At 41.1% G+C, this 18440-nt stretch overlaps 1 protein-coding gene across 2 annotated transcripts; it reads left to right on the top strand.

The window, feature by feature from the left end:
• Positions 1-2354: 2354 nt before the first annotated feature.
• On the top strand, positions 2355-17901 carry jam2a (junctional adhesion molecule 2a). 2 transcript variants are annotated; one of them, XM_046056429.1, is made up of 10 exons: positions 2355-2765; positions 6950-7015; positions 7205-7315; positions 8750-8899; positions 9001-9188; positions 9303-9405; positions 12210-12317; positions 12447-12462; positions 16612-16645; positions 16874-17901. In XM_046056429.1, exons 1-10 carry the CDS (start codon positions 2717-2719, stop codon positions 16910-16912), a joined length of 864 nt encoding a protein of 287 aa, XP_045912385.1. In that variant the 5' UTR covers positions 2355-2716; the 3' UTR covers positions 16913-17901. The 2 variants fall into 2 exon arrangements, with proteins under 2 accessions (XP_045912385.1, XP_045912395.1); XM_046056439.1 differs by having other exon boundaries at positions 2357-2765; positions 12450-12462.
• The last annotated feature ends 539 nt before the right edge of the window (positions 17902-18440 follow it).

Genomic DNA, 18440 nt, shown 5'->3' with positions numbered 1-18440 from the left:
TCGGTTAATATTACAGTAACACTTTAATAGGCACCCTTTATAACATTATTTATTGTTAAAAATTCTTTATAAATTGGTACATTGGTAGAACAGGTTTTGGGTTTGCCAGGTTGTGAAAAAATAGTTTTGCTGGTGTTGGTTTAGACATCTGGTAATAATTCAGTCATAAATGTTGGTAATAAATGGATTTTGGTCTAGATTTTTGCAACCCTTTTCCAGAAAGTACCATTCATTTATCAGATTGTAGCAGGGCTATTTCTCCCACTTTTACCTCACTTCCTCTTTTCCGCTTAGCTGTAATTTTCAATAAAAGGAAAACGCCAACACCATAACAAGACAGTCTACCCCAGAGGTTTTCAAAGTGGGAGGCGGGCCTCCCCAGGGGGGCTCCAAACTGTTTCAGGTGAGGCTCGGTGAATGGAAGTGAAACATTATTTATTTATTTATTTATTAATTACATTTGTTATCATAAGGATATCACGTAGAATTGGCTCAATGTGTGTGATTTGGTTAAAGAGAGTGTTCAGAGATATAGTTTGGGGAATTTTAGTGTCTATCCCACTTTGAAAGAGTCAGAAACTAAGGATTTAATGTATTCAATGTAGTCTGAAGTTGAAGTTGTCTCATCGGGCATTCTTTAAATACCCCGCATAACAAACACTGGTATAGCTGTACTCCAGCAGTCTGTGTGTGACAAAACTGCTACTGTCTCCAAAACATCCTTCAACTGGTAGATATTTGGTCTGACTTCCTATTCAAGGTAAGTGTAGTGCTCCATCCTACTTTGTGTTATACCTCTGTTTTTATCTTTGTATTAATATAGTCACCTGTAACTTCCAGGTACAGATAATCCCAGCATTGAGTCTTTGGAGTTGAAGGAGACAGGATTGTCTCCCACCTATGGAGGTAGGTGTTGTTGGGTGTTTTATTGCCAACCTAATTCCTGTATCAGTTTTAACCAAAAATGATAACGTTTCTTTATGATGTTAGGTGTCCAGTGAGGTGGCATTTTAGCTGCACCATATTTGGCAGGTGTGACCACAGTAGAGGTAGGATGAAACAATTCAGTACTCTATTTGGACACCACCAAGGAAATTTCATGGTACTTTTGTGGTATTGTTCATTTCAGTTTGTGTCTTGAGAGAATGTGTCCTTTTCAGTCCTTTTAAAATGTTCCAACGCCATTTGGTTCGCTGTGCACTTCCGTGCATTTAAGGAGGTAGTGATTGTGTGTGCATTTAAGTGAACACGTGGTGTAACAGAAAGATATAAAGTCTAGCCCTTCGACAGTCTGTTTTATTCATTATAGCCATCTTTGTAGTTGTGTAGGAGTAATTCATCTTTTCTTTCCTGTTGTTCCAGAGCCAGCATTGCATTTTTGGATCACAGTCTTGTGGCTATTTTAAATTTGAGTAGCCTTTTTAACACATTTTGGTACAATTGAACACCAAACCAGGACTCTGTCTTATTTCCATTACACCTAGTCTTGGGTGGGAATTTTCATAACATGGCAACCTGAAAGTTGTTTTTATTAATGCCTTCTTACTGATCTATAATAGTGGCCAGCCAATATGGGCTTTTGAGTTGCTGATGCGGATATTTAGAGAGCAGGGTGGCCGATAGTGCCAATATCAAAACAAAGAAAAGTGCTTTATAATTCTATTATTCCATGCAGAGTACAGTCTAATATACATGTTGTATTAGATGTCATTTTAATAATTAATGAAATAAAAATATATACATTGGGTTCTGCTGTAGATTTCAGAACCTGACTGCTGCTTAAGGGAGAGTGGGGTACAGTTTGCCAGAAGTGACATCATTTAACTGCCATGCTGATTATCTCACAATGCCAGATATTGACCAGATGATCAGTCTATCACTAATATATAAATTTGTAGTAGGCCTAAATGATTTGTTAATTATTCATAAAGCCATTAGTTTCAACTCATAATACCTATAAAGGGTTCCTTTTTAACAAGCATTACCATAATAGCTTTTACATGGATTTATATTCCCTCAAGACTTAAAGGAAGAAACTAATATTTCCATTAACTTGTAGTAGATCATTCCTTAAATGATTAGAAACAGGAACACGGGCTGTCTGTCTGTGGGGACCTGGATTTAAATGTTCCATATGTGACTCTCAAGTAAATATCTGGGCTTTAAAAACTTTGGGGTCAAACCGGGTCCAACTTGGCTAAGGTATGATGTGTGCCACACCTTGTTGCCAAACCCAGTTGACTCCCGTTATGTGGACATTTGGTAGTGCAGTGCGCGTCTTGGACACGGCGCTGCGCTCTCGGCGGTCCTCCTCTGCTCGTGTGAAAGCACACCCCGCCCTCCCTCCACCCCCATAGCCACCTAAACCAGCTCCGAAACAGCACATCAAAAAGGACAGAGGACGTTCATCCTCGTCTGTGATTATAACAGAGACACGCCGCTCCCAGCCATACTTTCCCAGCCAGGATACCAGCGTCTCCGACCGATCGGTCCCGGAGGTGCGTCCCGCTCATCCGCTCGCCTGCCTGTAGATCCGCGCCGCGACGGGTCGGTTCGCTCGCTTCCCTCGCTTCCCTACTGGACAACAGTTTATTCCCTGGAAGCTGGATGAATTATTGGAGAGTTGTGAACAAGTGCGACAGGAAAGCTGAGGCTCAGGATCGGTCACCTCGCTCCGTCCAGAGAAGACAAAACTCAACTAGAGTTGTGGACGATAATGGAGGGGACATCCCTGTATCTTCCTATTGTTATTTTACTGATGCAATGTAAGTGGCAAATGAAACGATTCATTCAGAACCAACTGTTTATCTGTTACTAGCTCCACGAGATAACAGGGAGTAGATGACTAAAGTGCAGGATTTTAACTGTTAACTGCTCCTTACTTTTTATAAATAATTATCAGTACTCTGCAAAAAAAGTCATTTAATTTAGTGCTCTAGACTTATTTTATTTAATTAGTTATTTCAAAGTGGAGACACTTTTTGTGTCTTTAAAAAGATAAATTCATCAGAGAACCTGATTTTGCATCAGAATTTTTCAGTGCAAATTTGAACGCTAAACTAAAATCTTATTTTCTTCACAGTTTTATGTGAGATTCTGTGTCATTCCGCAGTGCCCCATTTTATTGTAAAGTGTTATTCCACTGTTTCCCAGTTTAGTTAAAGCCCCTCTGTGAGAGTGGGCTGTGGTGATGATGGAGCTAGGCTGGGTTCCTACAAGTTGGCCCTAAAGTTGTACTTGGTGGTGTGCCACCTGATGGTGTGGGCGGAATGTTGGTGGCGGGTGGGCACCCATTTTGGCAGAAGAGGTGTTGGATCCTTGCATGAGGTCAGTGGATAGATCACCACAAGAAACTTCATGCTGTTTTTCCTGTTTTCAGAGCAGGGATGTTACTTGGAGACTGAAGAGTTAGGGACAGGAAGTGGAAATGAACATGAAAAACATGAGAGAACCTGCTTCTTCAAATAGCAAGAAAGGGCCCAACTTTCTCTGATGATCCCACATGGAAACCTGTGACATGCAGGAAAAGAGAAAGCCGTTGGGCTCCAGGGGAGCAGCAGCAGTTTGAGATAGATGTGATGAGACGGTGAGAGTGAGTGACGCATATTTTACTCTGTGTTGTCCACATTTTGCCACCTGTTAGGCCACCAGGTCACGGGTTCACATGAGGTATGTGTGCCCTGTCCTGCTGGGGACAACCTGATAGAAATCACTCATCATCTGGCACATAGATAGATGTCAAACGGTTTAACTGAGCAGCATCAAATCTGCCTCAGTTCAACTTGAACGCTTGTGGAGTGTGTCCAAAAAAAAAAAAAATCCTGGAGGAAATGTTTTGAGCGGGTCTCCATGGCAAGACATCCAACACCCCCCTCCCACACACACACACACACCATGTCTTACTGAGACAGCTGTTGCTCACAGGGTTACAGTCATACAGAGGGGCTTTGTTCAAATGGAAAACACACACACACACACAGTCACCATGTTTTTGTCTGTGCCCCCATAGCCTTGAAATTTGTGTGGTGCCTAAATTCACGTTATCTATATCAAACAGCCAGACAGGATATGTCCTATGGGACCGTCTTGCTTCCTATTGCGCTTGTTCCCTGTTAATTTGAATAAGTGCCTTAATCATTACTGCGCCATGTTTTTGACCTCGGCACAGCCCTGGCAGAGCCCACCCCAGTCTCTGTAACACTCTGTACGGACCACGTAATGAGAGTAAAGCTGCGTGCCAAGGAGCTAGCGTGCCATCTTTCTATTTTTGCTCAGGCAAGAGGGTGTGTGTGTGTGTAAGCTTGTCTGTGTTGACGCCTTTGTCTAGATGTTGATGTGCTTCAGAGCCACAACACAGCTAAGCATTTCAATTACCACTGTGGCCAGATCTGATGCCATACTGGAGGACCAGAGACCTGCTGCTGCAAAGCACATGAAAAACTTGAGTTAGAAAAAGGGCTGTAAGCAATCTTTTGTCATGCATTTCAGTTTGTGATTCATGCTCATTAAAATGATCTTTAAATTGTAGTAAATCTAGTCAAACTAATGCTGTACGACTTGATAGGGCTACATATTTAGCTAGCCACTCAGGTGGCCAAAGATGCTGTGCTCAACAGCAGCCCAAGTCTGGCATGCCTGACTCCCTCGTGATGTGTGACACAGCGAAAACTTGGGCTAATTCTGGGTGCCAACACTGGCCCAACTCTAGCCCATGTGCTGCTAACGGGAGCTGATTATCAGCCCAAACCAAGTCTGGCAGCCATATATGGACCGGATTTAACTCATGATCGGTCCTCACAGTCACGTATGCTGATGTTCAGCCGCAATCAGCTAGCTATAATAGCCCTCTACTAGCAAATCTGTAATACTTAATATATCTTGTTGTGTATCTTGAACATTTCTTGCTGATTTATTGGAAAACTGGCCTTTTATTTTGGAAGCTACACCATGTTAACATTACCCACCATTAGATTGTAAAATGATCTTAACTGGTCATGTGTTCGTTGTCTGCCTCGACGCCTTTTGTAGTTAATTGAGGCCATTGAAGCTGACAGTGTTCATAGTAGTGGAGCGCACAGTGAAGCGCGACACAAGGGCAGTGGGACCTCACAAGCAGAGCCTCTTTGCTCATTTTATGATGTGTGTGCTCATGTGTGCGTTGTGTCAGTCAGTGCAGCGGTAGAGTGTGGGCATGTTGTCAGACCTGCTACATTTCTTCTTTCTCAAAGAGACACCCTTCACGGTGGCGGCAGGCCTGGTCTCACTCTATGTGACAAGAGCTTCTCCCATTCACAGCCCTACTGTCTGAGAGGATCTCCCTCACCTTCAATCCCACTCTCTCTTTTATTCATGCTTCTGCGGGTCCCTGGTCCCTTCCTCCTCCACTTCACTTGTATTCTATTCTTAGAGCCGCTCATCTCTCCTTTGTCGTTCGCTCTCGTCCCGTTTTAATCTCATTGTTTCGCCCTCGCTCGTCTCGTTCATCCTTTACTGAGACAATGCTCCTCAGAGGGTGTCGAGGTACGCGAGCCAAGGCTACGATGATAATCCTGGTACACTGCCGCAAGTCAACACATAGCAAAGTGAGGGGAAGACGGGGCGTCTGGAGGGAGCGTGTGCAGTTTTAATTAACTTAGCTCAAAGTTTGACCAAGTGAAGCTGGTGTAAATTGAGCCAACTTGAGCAAAAGCTTTTAAAAAACTTGAGTGCGTGTTATGCTGCATTTGGCAGATGACATTATTATTGTATAGGCTGTTTTTTATTTAAAAGCTCATTTAAAAATATCTGTCTTGGAAATTAGAGTGAGTGAGACCTTTAGGTCTGCATAGAAACCACATGCTCTTTTTGTCCGGCCATCCAACATGGCCGCCTTCCTGTTCTATTCCATGCTTCCTGCCTTTTGTCTCTGCTTGCCCTCCATTCTTCCATGTGACCCCTCCCTTCACAGGAGAAGACTTCTCCTATAGTAAGCCAGTAACAATGGGCTCTATATAGGTATTTACTGGCAAACAGGAAAGTAGATAACTGACCATACTTTCCCTATACATGTTTTTAAATTTACAATTGTAAGATTTTAATTAGGATGTGTTGTGGCATTTGGAGAGACAATGGTAGGAAGTGTGTGAGTGTGTGTTTCCTGGACTGAGTTAAGCTTGCTTTCAAGAATGTGCGAAAGTGACCTCTTCATTACGCCAAATTAGAAGTTTTTCATAGCCCTTAATGTTCTGAGCAAGTACCCCTGAGGCCCATTCAACATTTATTATGTAATTTTAAAATTACATGGCCTTCAGTCTAAAAATTACCCCTCCCCCTTTAATGTGCAGACTTTTAAGAGATGTTTTAGGCTTTTGGTCCAGCAGCAGCAGTTTGTATGTTTCTAACCAGTTTCTCCCTTAGGTAACCTTCACCCAAATAGAACATGTATTTAACAACAGGACAACCAAATTATAATCCTCCCTGTAAACCAATCAGCACACAGGAAAGGCAGCTCCAGCTTCCTCTTCCTGTTTGGATGTCGGGTGTCAGTGACACACAGACGGCAGGGGGGAAACAAACACAGACACTGTGCCACACGCCTCTTCCTAATGCCCCCTATACATCAGGTTAATCTGGACAAGCCTTGAGATGTTTGGTAACCTTGTTCTGACCTGCGCTTAGATAAACATACGGCGGACTGCTCCTTAACCCCGCAGGATTAAAGCGGAGGAGGGAGTAATCCTCAGATCTCCTGGAGGATGACTCTGCTGTGTGTGCCTCCAGACAGTAGAGCAGGAGAGACCAAAGACAGCTATTAAGCATTCTCCTCTTGCAGTTGGCGGGCAATGGGGAGCACTTTACCCAATTCACCTTGCCCCCTAATGGATGACAAGCGATATTGCGTTCTGAACCGTTCTCACCCCTCTTTTTTATCTCCCACTCTCCCTCCCCTCTCCTACTCCACCACCACCAGGTTCCCCCTCCATTCCTGTTACCGTGTCGACCAAAAGTCACAAAGTGGAGGTGCGCGAGTTCTCAGGTGAGGCAGAAAATGCAGCCCATCTCACATTGGAGTCATTTTTACTCTCAAGAAGTTGCTGCTTTATCAGATTCTCTCTGCCAGAATAACCCATAAGGCTATAAATAGACCAAGCAGTTAAAAATGCCACAGATTGAAGGCTTTGCTATTCTGCCATAAATATCTCATTGGCTGCGTTCCCTTTTTCAGATGCGATGCTGTCCTGCGTGTTCCACACAGAGAAAGACCAGAGCCCACGCATCGAGTGGAAGAAGAAGGGGAAAGGTGTGTCCTTCGTGTACTATGATGGACAGTTCAAAGGTGAGAAAGCAGCCTGTTGCTCTTTATGCCCTTGGTGACAATTTGTCTTAATCGGCTTGCAGTACCAGCTTGATGGGGTTTGCCACACAAGATGAGAAAAAACACCACCCAGTGAGCCAGGAATGATGGATAAACTGTTAGATATTATTGCCTGTCAGTGGTGTAAAGACATAAAATCTGAACCTGCCTCTTACTCATGATCCCTCTCCTTTGTGGTTTAGGATGTGGATTTAATGTGTGAAATAAATAATAAATCATACTGTAGCTCCCACCAGGTCAGTCTCTTTTTTATAGACGACGCAGTTAGCCTGACAATTTTCTAAAATGTCTGGGTGTTGAGATGCCTCTGACCCGCCGCCGCATCTTTATCGGCAGCTCCACTTCACAAAGGCCTGAATAAAGAGTTACTGCTTTCACAATGTCAGGTGATTTCTCTTAAAGAGCTGTTGGCAACAAGTATCTTGTAAATTAATGAAAGGTCACGCCTCTGAAACCTACTCTGCCTAGGGCAACAGATTAGCTGTAAATGTACCCTGTAGCCTTAAAGGTACTATTCATCTGCAGTGCATAGTGGGGCTTCTTGAGTCCCTTGAGGTTAGGGGCTGTGGGGCAGTTGCCCATTTTGCCCAATTGGTTATGGAACCTCCATGGACTCTTCCAAACCAAACAAACATGAAGCTAATCAAGTTGTTGTTATAGTGCCATGAAAACTTAATAACTTCAGTGTTTCCCTCTAAAGATGAAAAATTCTTTGACGACTCGTTGGAAGAACACAGAATGCAAGCATGATGGTCTAATTGTAAACAAGTTAAATTTTTAGAGGTTCATAATCAGTCCAGATTAAATTCTGACCTTGGTTAAAACCCAGCTAACGTAACCTGTGCTACTTTCACTTCTGGAAATTTTATCTTAAACTGCTTAACCTTTTCTTTACTTCTCTTGTTTTATGTTAAAAGTGCCAGACAGGGTAAACACTGTCTGATTTTCCTCCTCCACACATTATCTTAGCAACTGCGTTTTACTTAGAAATGGGTGTAGGGCCCTCAGAGAAACAGGAAGCTACTGTTAAGATGACTCAAGGCAGATGGATGACTGTAGCAACGAACTGGAAGTATGAATGACCTCCCGCATGACAGTCCCTCCTTTACATTCTCGTCTTGTGTATGAAAGAATGGACGGAAAAGCAACCCTTTGCTGTTTGGCTGTAGGGGGACCGGTTGATCTCGGTACACCTTGGGCCAATTTGAAAATGAGAAATAAACTCAAGGGAAATATCTGGCTCTGTACTGCTAAATGCTCCACTCTGCTCTGAATGTAATGTCTCATATTTATGTAGCAGCAATGTAAATTATGGATTAAAACATGCACATAGTGGCTTTAGCCCGCAGCCAGTGAAGACATTTCTTCTTCCTGATCTTCTGTCCTTTCCCTCAGCCCCCTTTGAGGGCCGGGCGACCATTGATGGGGCCACAGTGATGCTGCAAAGGGTGACCCAGGAGGACGCTGGGGAGTACCGTTGTGAGATCAGTGCTCCACTTGACTCCGTCACCCTGGGCGAGACCAACATCACTCTCAAAGTCCTGGGTGTGGCTGAAAGAGAATTAAATTTTTTTTATGAAGAAAGTTTCTTAGATTTGCTTGTTTTTCCAGGTCTTGCTTAAGTTTCTGTAATTCCTGTCCTCTAGTGCCCCCACAGACCCCGTCCTGCGAAATACCCAGTGCTGCAGTGACGGGCTCAGTGGTAAAGCTGCGCTGTAGGGACCAGCAGAGCATCCCGCCTGCTACATACTCCTGGTTCAAGGACAGCCAGCGGATCATCCCGCCCCGCCTCACCAATGCCACCTATGTAATCGACTCACAAACCGGAATACTGGTGGGTGTGTGTGTCCGCAGATAAGAAGGACAGGGATGGAGTGTTTATTAAGAGATAATTTATAATGTCTCCTTGAAGTATCATGTCTTATCGAAACAACCGTCTCTTCTACAGGAGTTTAAAGCTGTAGCCAAAGAGGACACCGGCCACTACAGCTGCCTAGCTTCGAACGGAGTGGGACCGCCAAAGACGTGCAAGGGCAAGCACATGACAATAGGTGTGTGTGTTTTTCCACACTTCATCCTGCCTCTTCGCCCACAACTTTCAACACTGGATAAAATCAGGGATGCAGTGGAGAGGAAAAGCCCACTACACTTATTTTACCCTGCTTATGAAATCTTAAACACCTTTACAGACTAGCTTAAATTTGAAGGGCAAATGACATGAGTTACGCTGTTTTGTTTGGGAAGGTCTTCTGCTTGCTAATAAATTATATAATGTACTCTAGGTTAAATGCAAGCAACCATTTTATCCACTTAATACACTACAAGAAATATTATTGGATTACAGGGAAAGGCATTAGACGGAGGTGCATTGAATTGAATTTATTTCAGGATAACCCCTTGAGATGTATCATCTCATTTTCAAGGAGGTCTTGCAGCATATATGTATATACAGACAAAAAAGTTAACCACACAGTACATATACAAAAACATAAACACAATACAAACACAGACATATATACAAAACAATAACTCGCTCACCTGCCCTTACCCTCACGATTAACATGGCACACATATTAAAGTATATTGACAAATAATCAGACGAGTGTATTAAACAACTAATGCATCATTTATCAATATGCCTTATGACAAAATGTAACATGCAGGATAACGTCACATCTCACATAGAAATGTCCTAAGGAAATCAAGATAAAGAAAACGAAGACAAAAAAAGTCATGATTGTATACATACTACTATATATTTTCTACATAAACCATTTATATGTAATACCATTGGTATCCCTAATAACAAGAACATGTAGTTTTAAGAAAAGAAAAAAGTGAAAATTTGAATAAGCCAAATGTGGAAAGAGGACGGTTATTCCAGTCTTGAGGGGCCTTATATTGAAATGCTCTCCTACCAGCTACAGAAAATAACCTTGGTACCGTAAAAAATGTTGGACATTGGAGGTATCTAAGTGAGTATGTCGAGCAATAAGGTATTAAGTGCTGTTTAAGGTATGCAGGACAATTGAAATAAGCACATTTAAAGATAAACAGAACCCAGTGGTAATCCCTTCATGGTTTAGGTTGCAGCCAGTTTAGTGAGTCATACATAAGACAATGATGAGTTTTAAATGGACAGTTCAATATAAATCTGCAAAGGGAACTGAATACAACATTAAGGGGTCTGAGATTGAACTCAAAGGTATTAGTGTAGACTATGTCTGCATAATCAATGATTGGTATTACCAGTTGAGAAATAATTTTTTTTTCTGACTTGAGTTGAAAAACAATTGATTGATCTGTACAGAATGTTAAGACATCCATATACTTTCCTAATGATATTGTCAATGTGTATCTTAAAGGTAAGGTTGGAGACAAGCCAGAGGCCCAAATATTTAAATTCCTCCACATTCTGCATAAGGGATCCATCTAAAAACTATATTTTAAAAACATGAAGCACAACGGCGATTTTGTATTGTGGAAAACACCATGCAGCAGGATTTCTTCGTATTCAACAGAGGTTTATTAATGAACAGCCACTGTTGTACTTTATCAAAGTCAGACTGAAGAGTTCTTTGAACTTGCAGCAAATCCCAGTCAGAGGTATAGATGACAGTGTCATCAGCATAAAGCTCTAAATCACAATGAGAACAAACTTGTGCCAGGTCATTGATAAAGATCGAGAAAAGTAAGGGGCCTAAAGTTGAGCCTTGAGGAACACCTTTATCAACAATTAAATAATCTGACTGGAATCCTTGGTAAACAACACACTGACGTCTATTATGCAAATAGGCGTTAAACCAGAGCACAGCATGTTTATTCAAACCAATAGATTAAAGCTTATCCAGTAGAAGGTAGTGGTCAGCCATATCAAAAGCCTTTGAGGGATCAATGAAAGCAGCACCAATGAAATGACCATTACCAAAACCCAAGAAGACATCATTTGTAAATTTTAAGAGAGTAGTTGAATTAGAAAAATTGGATCTAAAGCCAGATTGATGTGGCGATAAAATGTTATAATTATTAATGTACTCAGTTAGTTGATTAAAAATTAATTTCTCAAATATTTTAGCAACCGCACAAATGATAAAAACCGGGTGATAATTGTTCACATTAGATTGGTCTCCACCTTTGAAAAGAGATGTCACTCTTGCAGCTTTCCAAATTTGTGGCACAGTACAGGTAGTTAATGATAGATTAAAAAGATCTGCAAGAGGAAACATCAATATGTGAGCTGCAATTTTGATAAACTTGGCTTCCAGATCATCTGGTTCTGCACTGTACTTTAATTTAAAGTCATGTAATACATTATAGACATCGTTAGGCATGATCTTTATAAATGAAAAAGAGCCAACAGGCATGGAAGAATTAGAAGACCATGCCAAACCATCAGAGCAAACAGATTTTGAACTACATAAAGACGAAAAATGATGATTAAAGGCATGAGCTATATGCAAGGGATCAGATAAAATGTCATTATCCTTGCATATTTGTTTCACAGAAGTTTTCATTTTTGTTAAGAATGTTATTTAAGTGATTCCAGAAGTGCCAATGAGGTCTATAAATATTTCCGATAGTAAGCTGTTTCAACTCATGAAAAATGATATTAGTAAAAAGGCACTCAAAGTTAGTAGGCGCAACATTAGGAGAGACACACTCCGAGACCAGATTTGTATCAGCATAAGTAGCCACACCTCCTCCTCTTGATGTCCAATCAGCTCTATATAAAACATAATTATCAATTCCCACCTCATCATTAGTGATTAAAATGCAGCCTTCCTGTTTATGCTGATGTTTGGAGACCTTTTGGAAAACAGGCCATAACTCAGTCTTCACTCCCTCTCGCTTCCAGAGGATGTCAACGTCCTGGCTGTGGTGGCAGCAGTGGTCGTGGTCTGCCTGGTCATCGTGGTCTGTGGCTGCGGGGGATTCCTCTTGCACCGCAATGGTTTCTTCAGCCGTGAGTGTCTTCACTTCAGTCACTTTGTCTGCTTGCATGAACAGTGCAGCAGTTAATTGAGATATTGTTTTTTATCCCCCCCCATTCACTCTGATTTCTCCTCCATGGTCATCCTGACTCATCCATCAGCAGGACACAGAGGAAGGTAAGAGCTCTGTGATTGCATTAACATTGATGTGAACAAACACAGGCTAATACCCTACATGCTGAGGATTGAGGGAGGGGGGATGAATGAGTTGTTATTGCACTTAGACTGTGTGTCTGCGTGCTGAGTCAGGACTGTATACAGTGACAGCTGCGGCTGTGTTTCTACTCATCCAGTGATTGGTGCCCACAGATGTAGAAACCATAGGAAAACTTTTGTTTGTTTTTTTAAATTCATTGCCACTTCTAGGCAGATGTACATCTGTTGAAATCATGTGAAAATGTAGCAAGACAGATGATCTAAAATTGCAGACAGTTAAAGGAGGAGAAATAATCAGTCCAACATAATTAGGGAATAATCACTGTCTGTTAATCAGCAAGGAGGAAAATATTGGCATTAGAAAGAATTGCAAGCAATTAAACTGATTGGATGGGTAATTTGAAATGGATTATTTAGATATTGAAGTGATTGAAGAATGAGACAGTGGAGGAACAGAGGGATGATCATTTATTGCAGTGTATTTACACACAGTAACAGCCCTGTCCCGCAAACACACCAGAGTGGGTGTAGGGACGTTTTGACGCTTGACTGGCTGGAAACCACAGAGACACAAATGCACGTCCTCTTGTGACTGGCCTAACTTGCTTGACTTTGTTATTCGATTACTGGCTCGTTACCGCACTGTGTTTGATGGAGAGTCATCGCGGAGCTCTCCTTGAAGCTGATGCGAAAGCTCTTTGTCTAGGTTAAAGTCTGATGCTTATCCCACCAAGCTAACTGGAGCTGTCAGTGTCAACTTCCTATTTATAGAACAGGCTTCTTCACAAAGACTCAAAGACAATGTGACAGGATATCTGATGCACCAATATTAGGCACAAGTTAGCGGAGTAGGAATGCAGATCTAGGATTTATATCTGCCTTTTAGAGAAAAATGCCATGTCTGTCCTTCAGCAGAGAACATAGGGTGATACAATGGGTGTTATTGTCTGGTGACTCAGCAGAATAAGGCAGAAATTTCACCTCAAGATAGATAAAATATGAATGGACAACTGTGCTGTGTTATCAATTCAAGGTGAAGTGTTAGTCCCCAAGAGAAACAAATGATCTGTGATGCATGATTGAAATACAACTGAAGATTTCCATAATGGGATTCTCTTAGCCGACAGGCGGAGCATCCATTTGCAAATGTCCATTAAATATTGCAGTAAATCTCTGACAGAGCTCCTGTTGAATTCACTTTACTTCAGACATTTCAACGACATATGTGGCTCCCGTAGCTAGTGTTTCAGACGGATATTTAAAGAAACATTTCAACTTTTTCTTTTTTGTCATCTTGTATCAATTTCATCACAAAACAGCAGAGGTCAATAAGAGAAAATCCTCACAATCAGTGTAAATTTAAATACTGTTTACATAAAAATGCACGTGTTATTAGTTATTTCAAAGAAAAGACAGATGAAAAAGTGTTCAGTAATGGCATGGTAGGATATGTTGCTTGTCGTGGAAAGTTCTGTGAGATTAGGTCATATACAGCCAACACAATATCCTTTTACGGACCTTTTATTGCAATATCAAACATTACATTTGCATATGGATCTCATAGTCACAGATACACACTGAGCAATGTAATACAAACCTGAAAGAGAGGCGGTAGAAAAGAGTCACACAGCATTTAGACATTGCTTATTGGGGTGTTGGATTGCTGCATGTGATTGGCTCACCACTTGACCTGCTCACTCCAGCGTTTCGTTCAGTTTTACTGCATCATGATTGGCTGCATGTCAGTACAGCGTTGCTGCTAATTTATGAAATATGAAATAATTCATAAAGGTGTGCTTGAAAATAGCGTTTTGTAAGTGGAAGCCTAGTTGTGTAATCTGTACATTGAATTTGTACCAGTCATTGCTTGCAAGTTTGTTTTTTTGAGTCTGAATATTTACACTTCTAGCCTTGTCAAACTTGCACAGTTTACAGGCAGAAGTCTAAATATTCAGACAAAAAGAAATGCTCAAACAATGGCCTGAATGTACAAATTTAGAATCGTAATTAGGATTACAGTGACAAACCTGCATTTTCAAACACGCCTTTATGAATGATTTAATATTCCATACTAATAACCCCCCCCCCCCCCACTCCATAAAAGCATGGTGTGCAGTGTGAGTCCGAAGTGACCCCCCCGCCCGCTCTTGTTGATCCTTTTTAAAGCCAACGCACTGACCCCTACAGGTCATTTTGGATCTCCCAGTGTCATGGTGCAGCCCACATAAGCAACCAAACCCTGCACAGAACTGAGGACACGTGAGTGTGACCCTTAGGTCGACAGACAGATATGGAAGCTATTAACAGCCATAATAATTTGAATCTTATACGCAACTTTATTTTTAACGGTGAAATGTAACTTTGACTGAATACTTAAAGGAATGTTTTACTGGTTACTGTCTCATCAGACTCAAGGAAATCCCTGCACCTGACCAAGAGATAGTTGGATACATAAACCCCTTGTAAAACCATGAATTGTCATATTTTCACTTCTGTTTTTTAATGGATTATAAAGTGTTATGTTAGTGTTAAAGCAGATTTTTTTTACTTACATAGGCTAGATCTTTCTGTAGCATAAAAACTGGAAACGGGAAAACGGCGAGCTTTGCTCTGTCAAGGATAAAAGAAATTTGATTACCAGCACCTCTTTTTTTTTTTAATTTTTTTTTTATTAAAACAAACACAATTTCCGTCCACACCAGCGTTTTAGCTGCGTATCAGGGTTGATCTCCGTCTATATTAAAACGCCTGAAAACACACCACCACGAAGGCGATTGTCTATGCCACAGTTGCAGTAGATTTAGAAAAAGGCGAAAGTACTACTACAGATGAAGAACAACACCAGAGATTTTTTTGCCTGGACAGACGATGAGGTGGAACACAGGAGTACAAATTGACTGTGGCGGCAGAAAACAGACTGGGAGTTGTTGCAAAGTAAATACGGCGACATGCACAGTAAAGTGTGCGCAGTACAATATTTTTTAATAAATATACCAAAACACTGTCAGTAGCGTTCTGTTTTTGCTTTGCATGACCCAATCAGCCAAACATAAGTGTCTGCGTTTTTAAAGTCCTCCGTTTTCGCCTGTCCGCACTAAAATGAAAACACGGTCGGCAGCTTTTTCAAACTTCTCTGTTTTAGGTCTTCGAATTTGCCGTTTTAGTCTAGACAGGAGGTGGAAACATAGCAGAAGGTCTTCGTTTGAAAATGAAAACGTAGTAGTGTGGATGTAGCCTAAAGCTCACTAATTAGCACGTTATGTCTTATTTGTTTAATCCATTGAAAAACAGAAGTGAAAATTGACATGTGGTTTTATAGAGGGGTTATGTACTGAACTGTTTGTTGGCCAGGTGCTCGACAGGACAGTAACCCGTGCATATTTTTATTTATTTATCAAAATGTTCAACTACTTTAAGTATTCAATAGTTACAATTAGGTTTTCAATTTTGACAGCTTTTTGCTTCCGTAAGCAAACCAGCAGAGGACCATTGACTGTAGATCCAGAATCATTTTGTGTACGTTTACATGTACAGTCAGTTGCCAGTTTATTAGGTACACCTAGCTAAAACAAATGCAATAAATCCCACTTTCATGAAGGGTTATAATGTTCAGTTAGAGAGGTGTTTGCCATTTTTGGAGGATGTGGTTCATGGGGCTTTTGAATTGTAATTAGACTGACCGGTGTTTCTACTGTTTTGTCCACAGCAAGGCAATCTAAATAACAGCTGCACCTCTTTGAATGATGCAAAATCAACACCACACACTGATTCTAACCCTTGTGAAAGTCAGATTTATTGCAGGACTGTTACCTAATGAACAGGCAGTGTGTATTTATGTCCATAATGGCAACGACGATTGTTTAGGTTCAAATGTTATAAACACTGAAATCCTTTACACATTTCTTTCTCCAGTTTAATACAATCCTGCTCAGTCGCTGAGAGTTCAGTCAGACTCTCCTTTTTGCCCAGTCGGAGGTTTGCCACGTATGATGTGCATTATTTAAGCAGGGCAAGATATGACTCAGGATACGGCTGTCCGCTTTGAGTGTCTACTCTTCTTTATGACTATGTCAAACTGTCCAATGTGCTTACCATGTCTTCGTCTTTCAGGTCCAATGTCAACTACATCCCTCCGCCCCAAGAAGTAAGTGTTTTTGTCCTAGTCCTCGTCCTCCTTCTCCTCCTCTCTCTCTCTCATGTTGGGCACTGAGCGGCAACATGAGCGAAGCGCTGACTTAAGCACAAACAGCTCACACTTAACCTAATGAGTGTTGCTGATTGAAATCAAGACACCGTCACTGAAAGCCGTAATTCTGAAATGAGTGCATGTAGAACTGTTCAATACGTAAATCCTTTGTCTGTGTCTTCCCAGCCCCAGGATTTCAAACACACCCAGTCATTCATGCTCTGAGAAGCTGGCCTTCCTTTGAGAACACACTGCCCTCGTGACAAGATGCCAACACTGGATTCTGTGATTTTTCTTTTCTCTCTGGACTCTGAATGAGCTCTTGCTCTTTCAGTCTTCTTCCTCTGCCGCTCCTTTTGGATGGGTTATGGCGAGTAAAATTTGCAAGGCTTCTTCTTACTCTCTTGCTTTGCTGTGTGGGTCGCCTCTTTCATTGACATTTTCTGTCCCTATTGGAGTAGGTACGTAAGTCCTTTCATGGCACTTTGCTCCCCCCTGGTGGTGACATGTTGAAATACCAATTGATGTTTTCTGAATGATCCAGGGGACCAGTAAAGTTTTCAACACGTTTTGTTTCTCCCCTCTGCAGGCCAATCGTTTTAACTACCTTTGTTTTCTTTTTACCAAAGACAGACCGGGATTTATTTGCTTTAAAACACCGAATCATCACAAGGGAATTCTCCTTAAAGCCATAGTTTTGGAAAGCATTATTTTCAAACTCCTCTAAACATAAATGCAGTTTACCTCAGCATCTGCCACATGCCAATGTTTTGTCTTCTGTAATACTTGGGCCCGGAGCTTACCAAGGGCCACGGTGACACTACTTCCTCATGATCTTAGTAACAACATGAAACCAGACCAAGCCAGTCCAATTATACTGAGACCAACCCCATTCCATCCTGATGTGCCTGCATGGTCTTTTTATACACATATATACGTGTGTATATATATATATATATATATATATATATATATATATATATATATATATATATACACCTTGTGCCTTTTTAATTTGTCTGTCATGTTTATCTATGGATCACAATTTTTTGGAAAGAACTTGCCTTACTTTTTTCTGTCTTGATATTTTTGTGCCACAGTTTATCAATGTTTATCAAAATGGAGTGTCTGTTTTTAGACAGTGTGTGAAAGGATTGTTCAGAGTTTTATTTGAATAGTATATAAGTAATAAAACGTTTTTCTATCCAAAACTATACTTGGAGTTCTTATTATTGTGATCACAATTACACAGTGGTGGTAAAGTATTTACATTTTCTACTACTTAATACTTAACCTCCACTACATTTGATAAGTTTAGTTACTATTACTTTGCATATTCAGACTAATACAAAATATAATCAACATGGTGTATTAATATAGGTTAGAAGATAAGACTTCACAATTCACAAGCTGTCATATATAAAGTAATTAAAATTAGCAAGATCTGTGTACTACTTCTGTCTCTGCAATTACAGCATCAACCTTCTGACTGAATTATGTGGAGCACTGATGAATCACTAAAGCTGGTTTATCGGTTGTTTTGTGTCCTCCTGCGTTGCTTTTGCCTTAATCCTGAAACTAACTGCATCATCACATAATGCTGAAAGCCTCTTCTGTATTTCCACAGAGGGGAAACACTGAAGTGCTGTGGCTCAGCGAACGAGACTGTACATTAATCTTTCACGTGTGTCTCCCGCTGACAGGCATGTAGCATCAGACAGGTTGACAGGTGGCTTCAGCTCAGTGCACATGG

Source organism: Micropterus dolomieu, linkage group LG01, assembly GCF_021292245.1.
Source record: "Micropterus dolomieu isolate WLL.071019.BEF.003 ecotype Adirondacks linkage group LG01, ASM2129224v1, whole genome shotgun sequence".
Classification (NCBI taxonomy): Eukaryota; Metazoa; Chordata; class Actinopteri; order Centrarchiformes; family Centrarchidae; genus Micropterus; species Micropterus dolomieu.
Note: the sequence above shows the minus strand (reverse complement) of the source record. Positions and strands in the feature narration are given on the sequence as shown.

Bases quoted from the DNA above. Each gene is read 5' to 3' on its own strand.
- jam2a (XM_046056429.1), top strand. From the start codon at position 2,717: ATGGAGGGGACATCCCTGTATCTTCCTATTGTTATTTTACTGATGCAA. The intron at 7,016-7,204 runs GTGAGGCAGAAA...TCCCTTTTTCAG, and splicing joins GGAGGTGCGCGAGTTCTCAG to ATGCGATGCTGTCCTGCGTG. The intron at 16,646-16,873 runs GTAAGTGTTTTT...GTGTCTTCCCAG, and splicing joins ACATCCCTCCGCCCCAAGAA to CCCCAGGATTTCAAACACAC.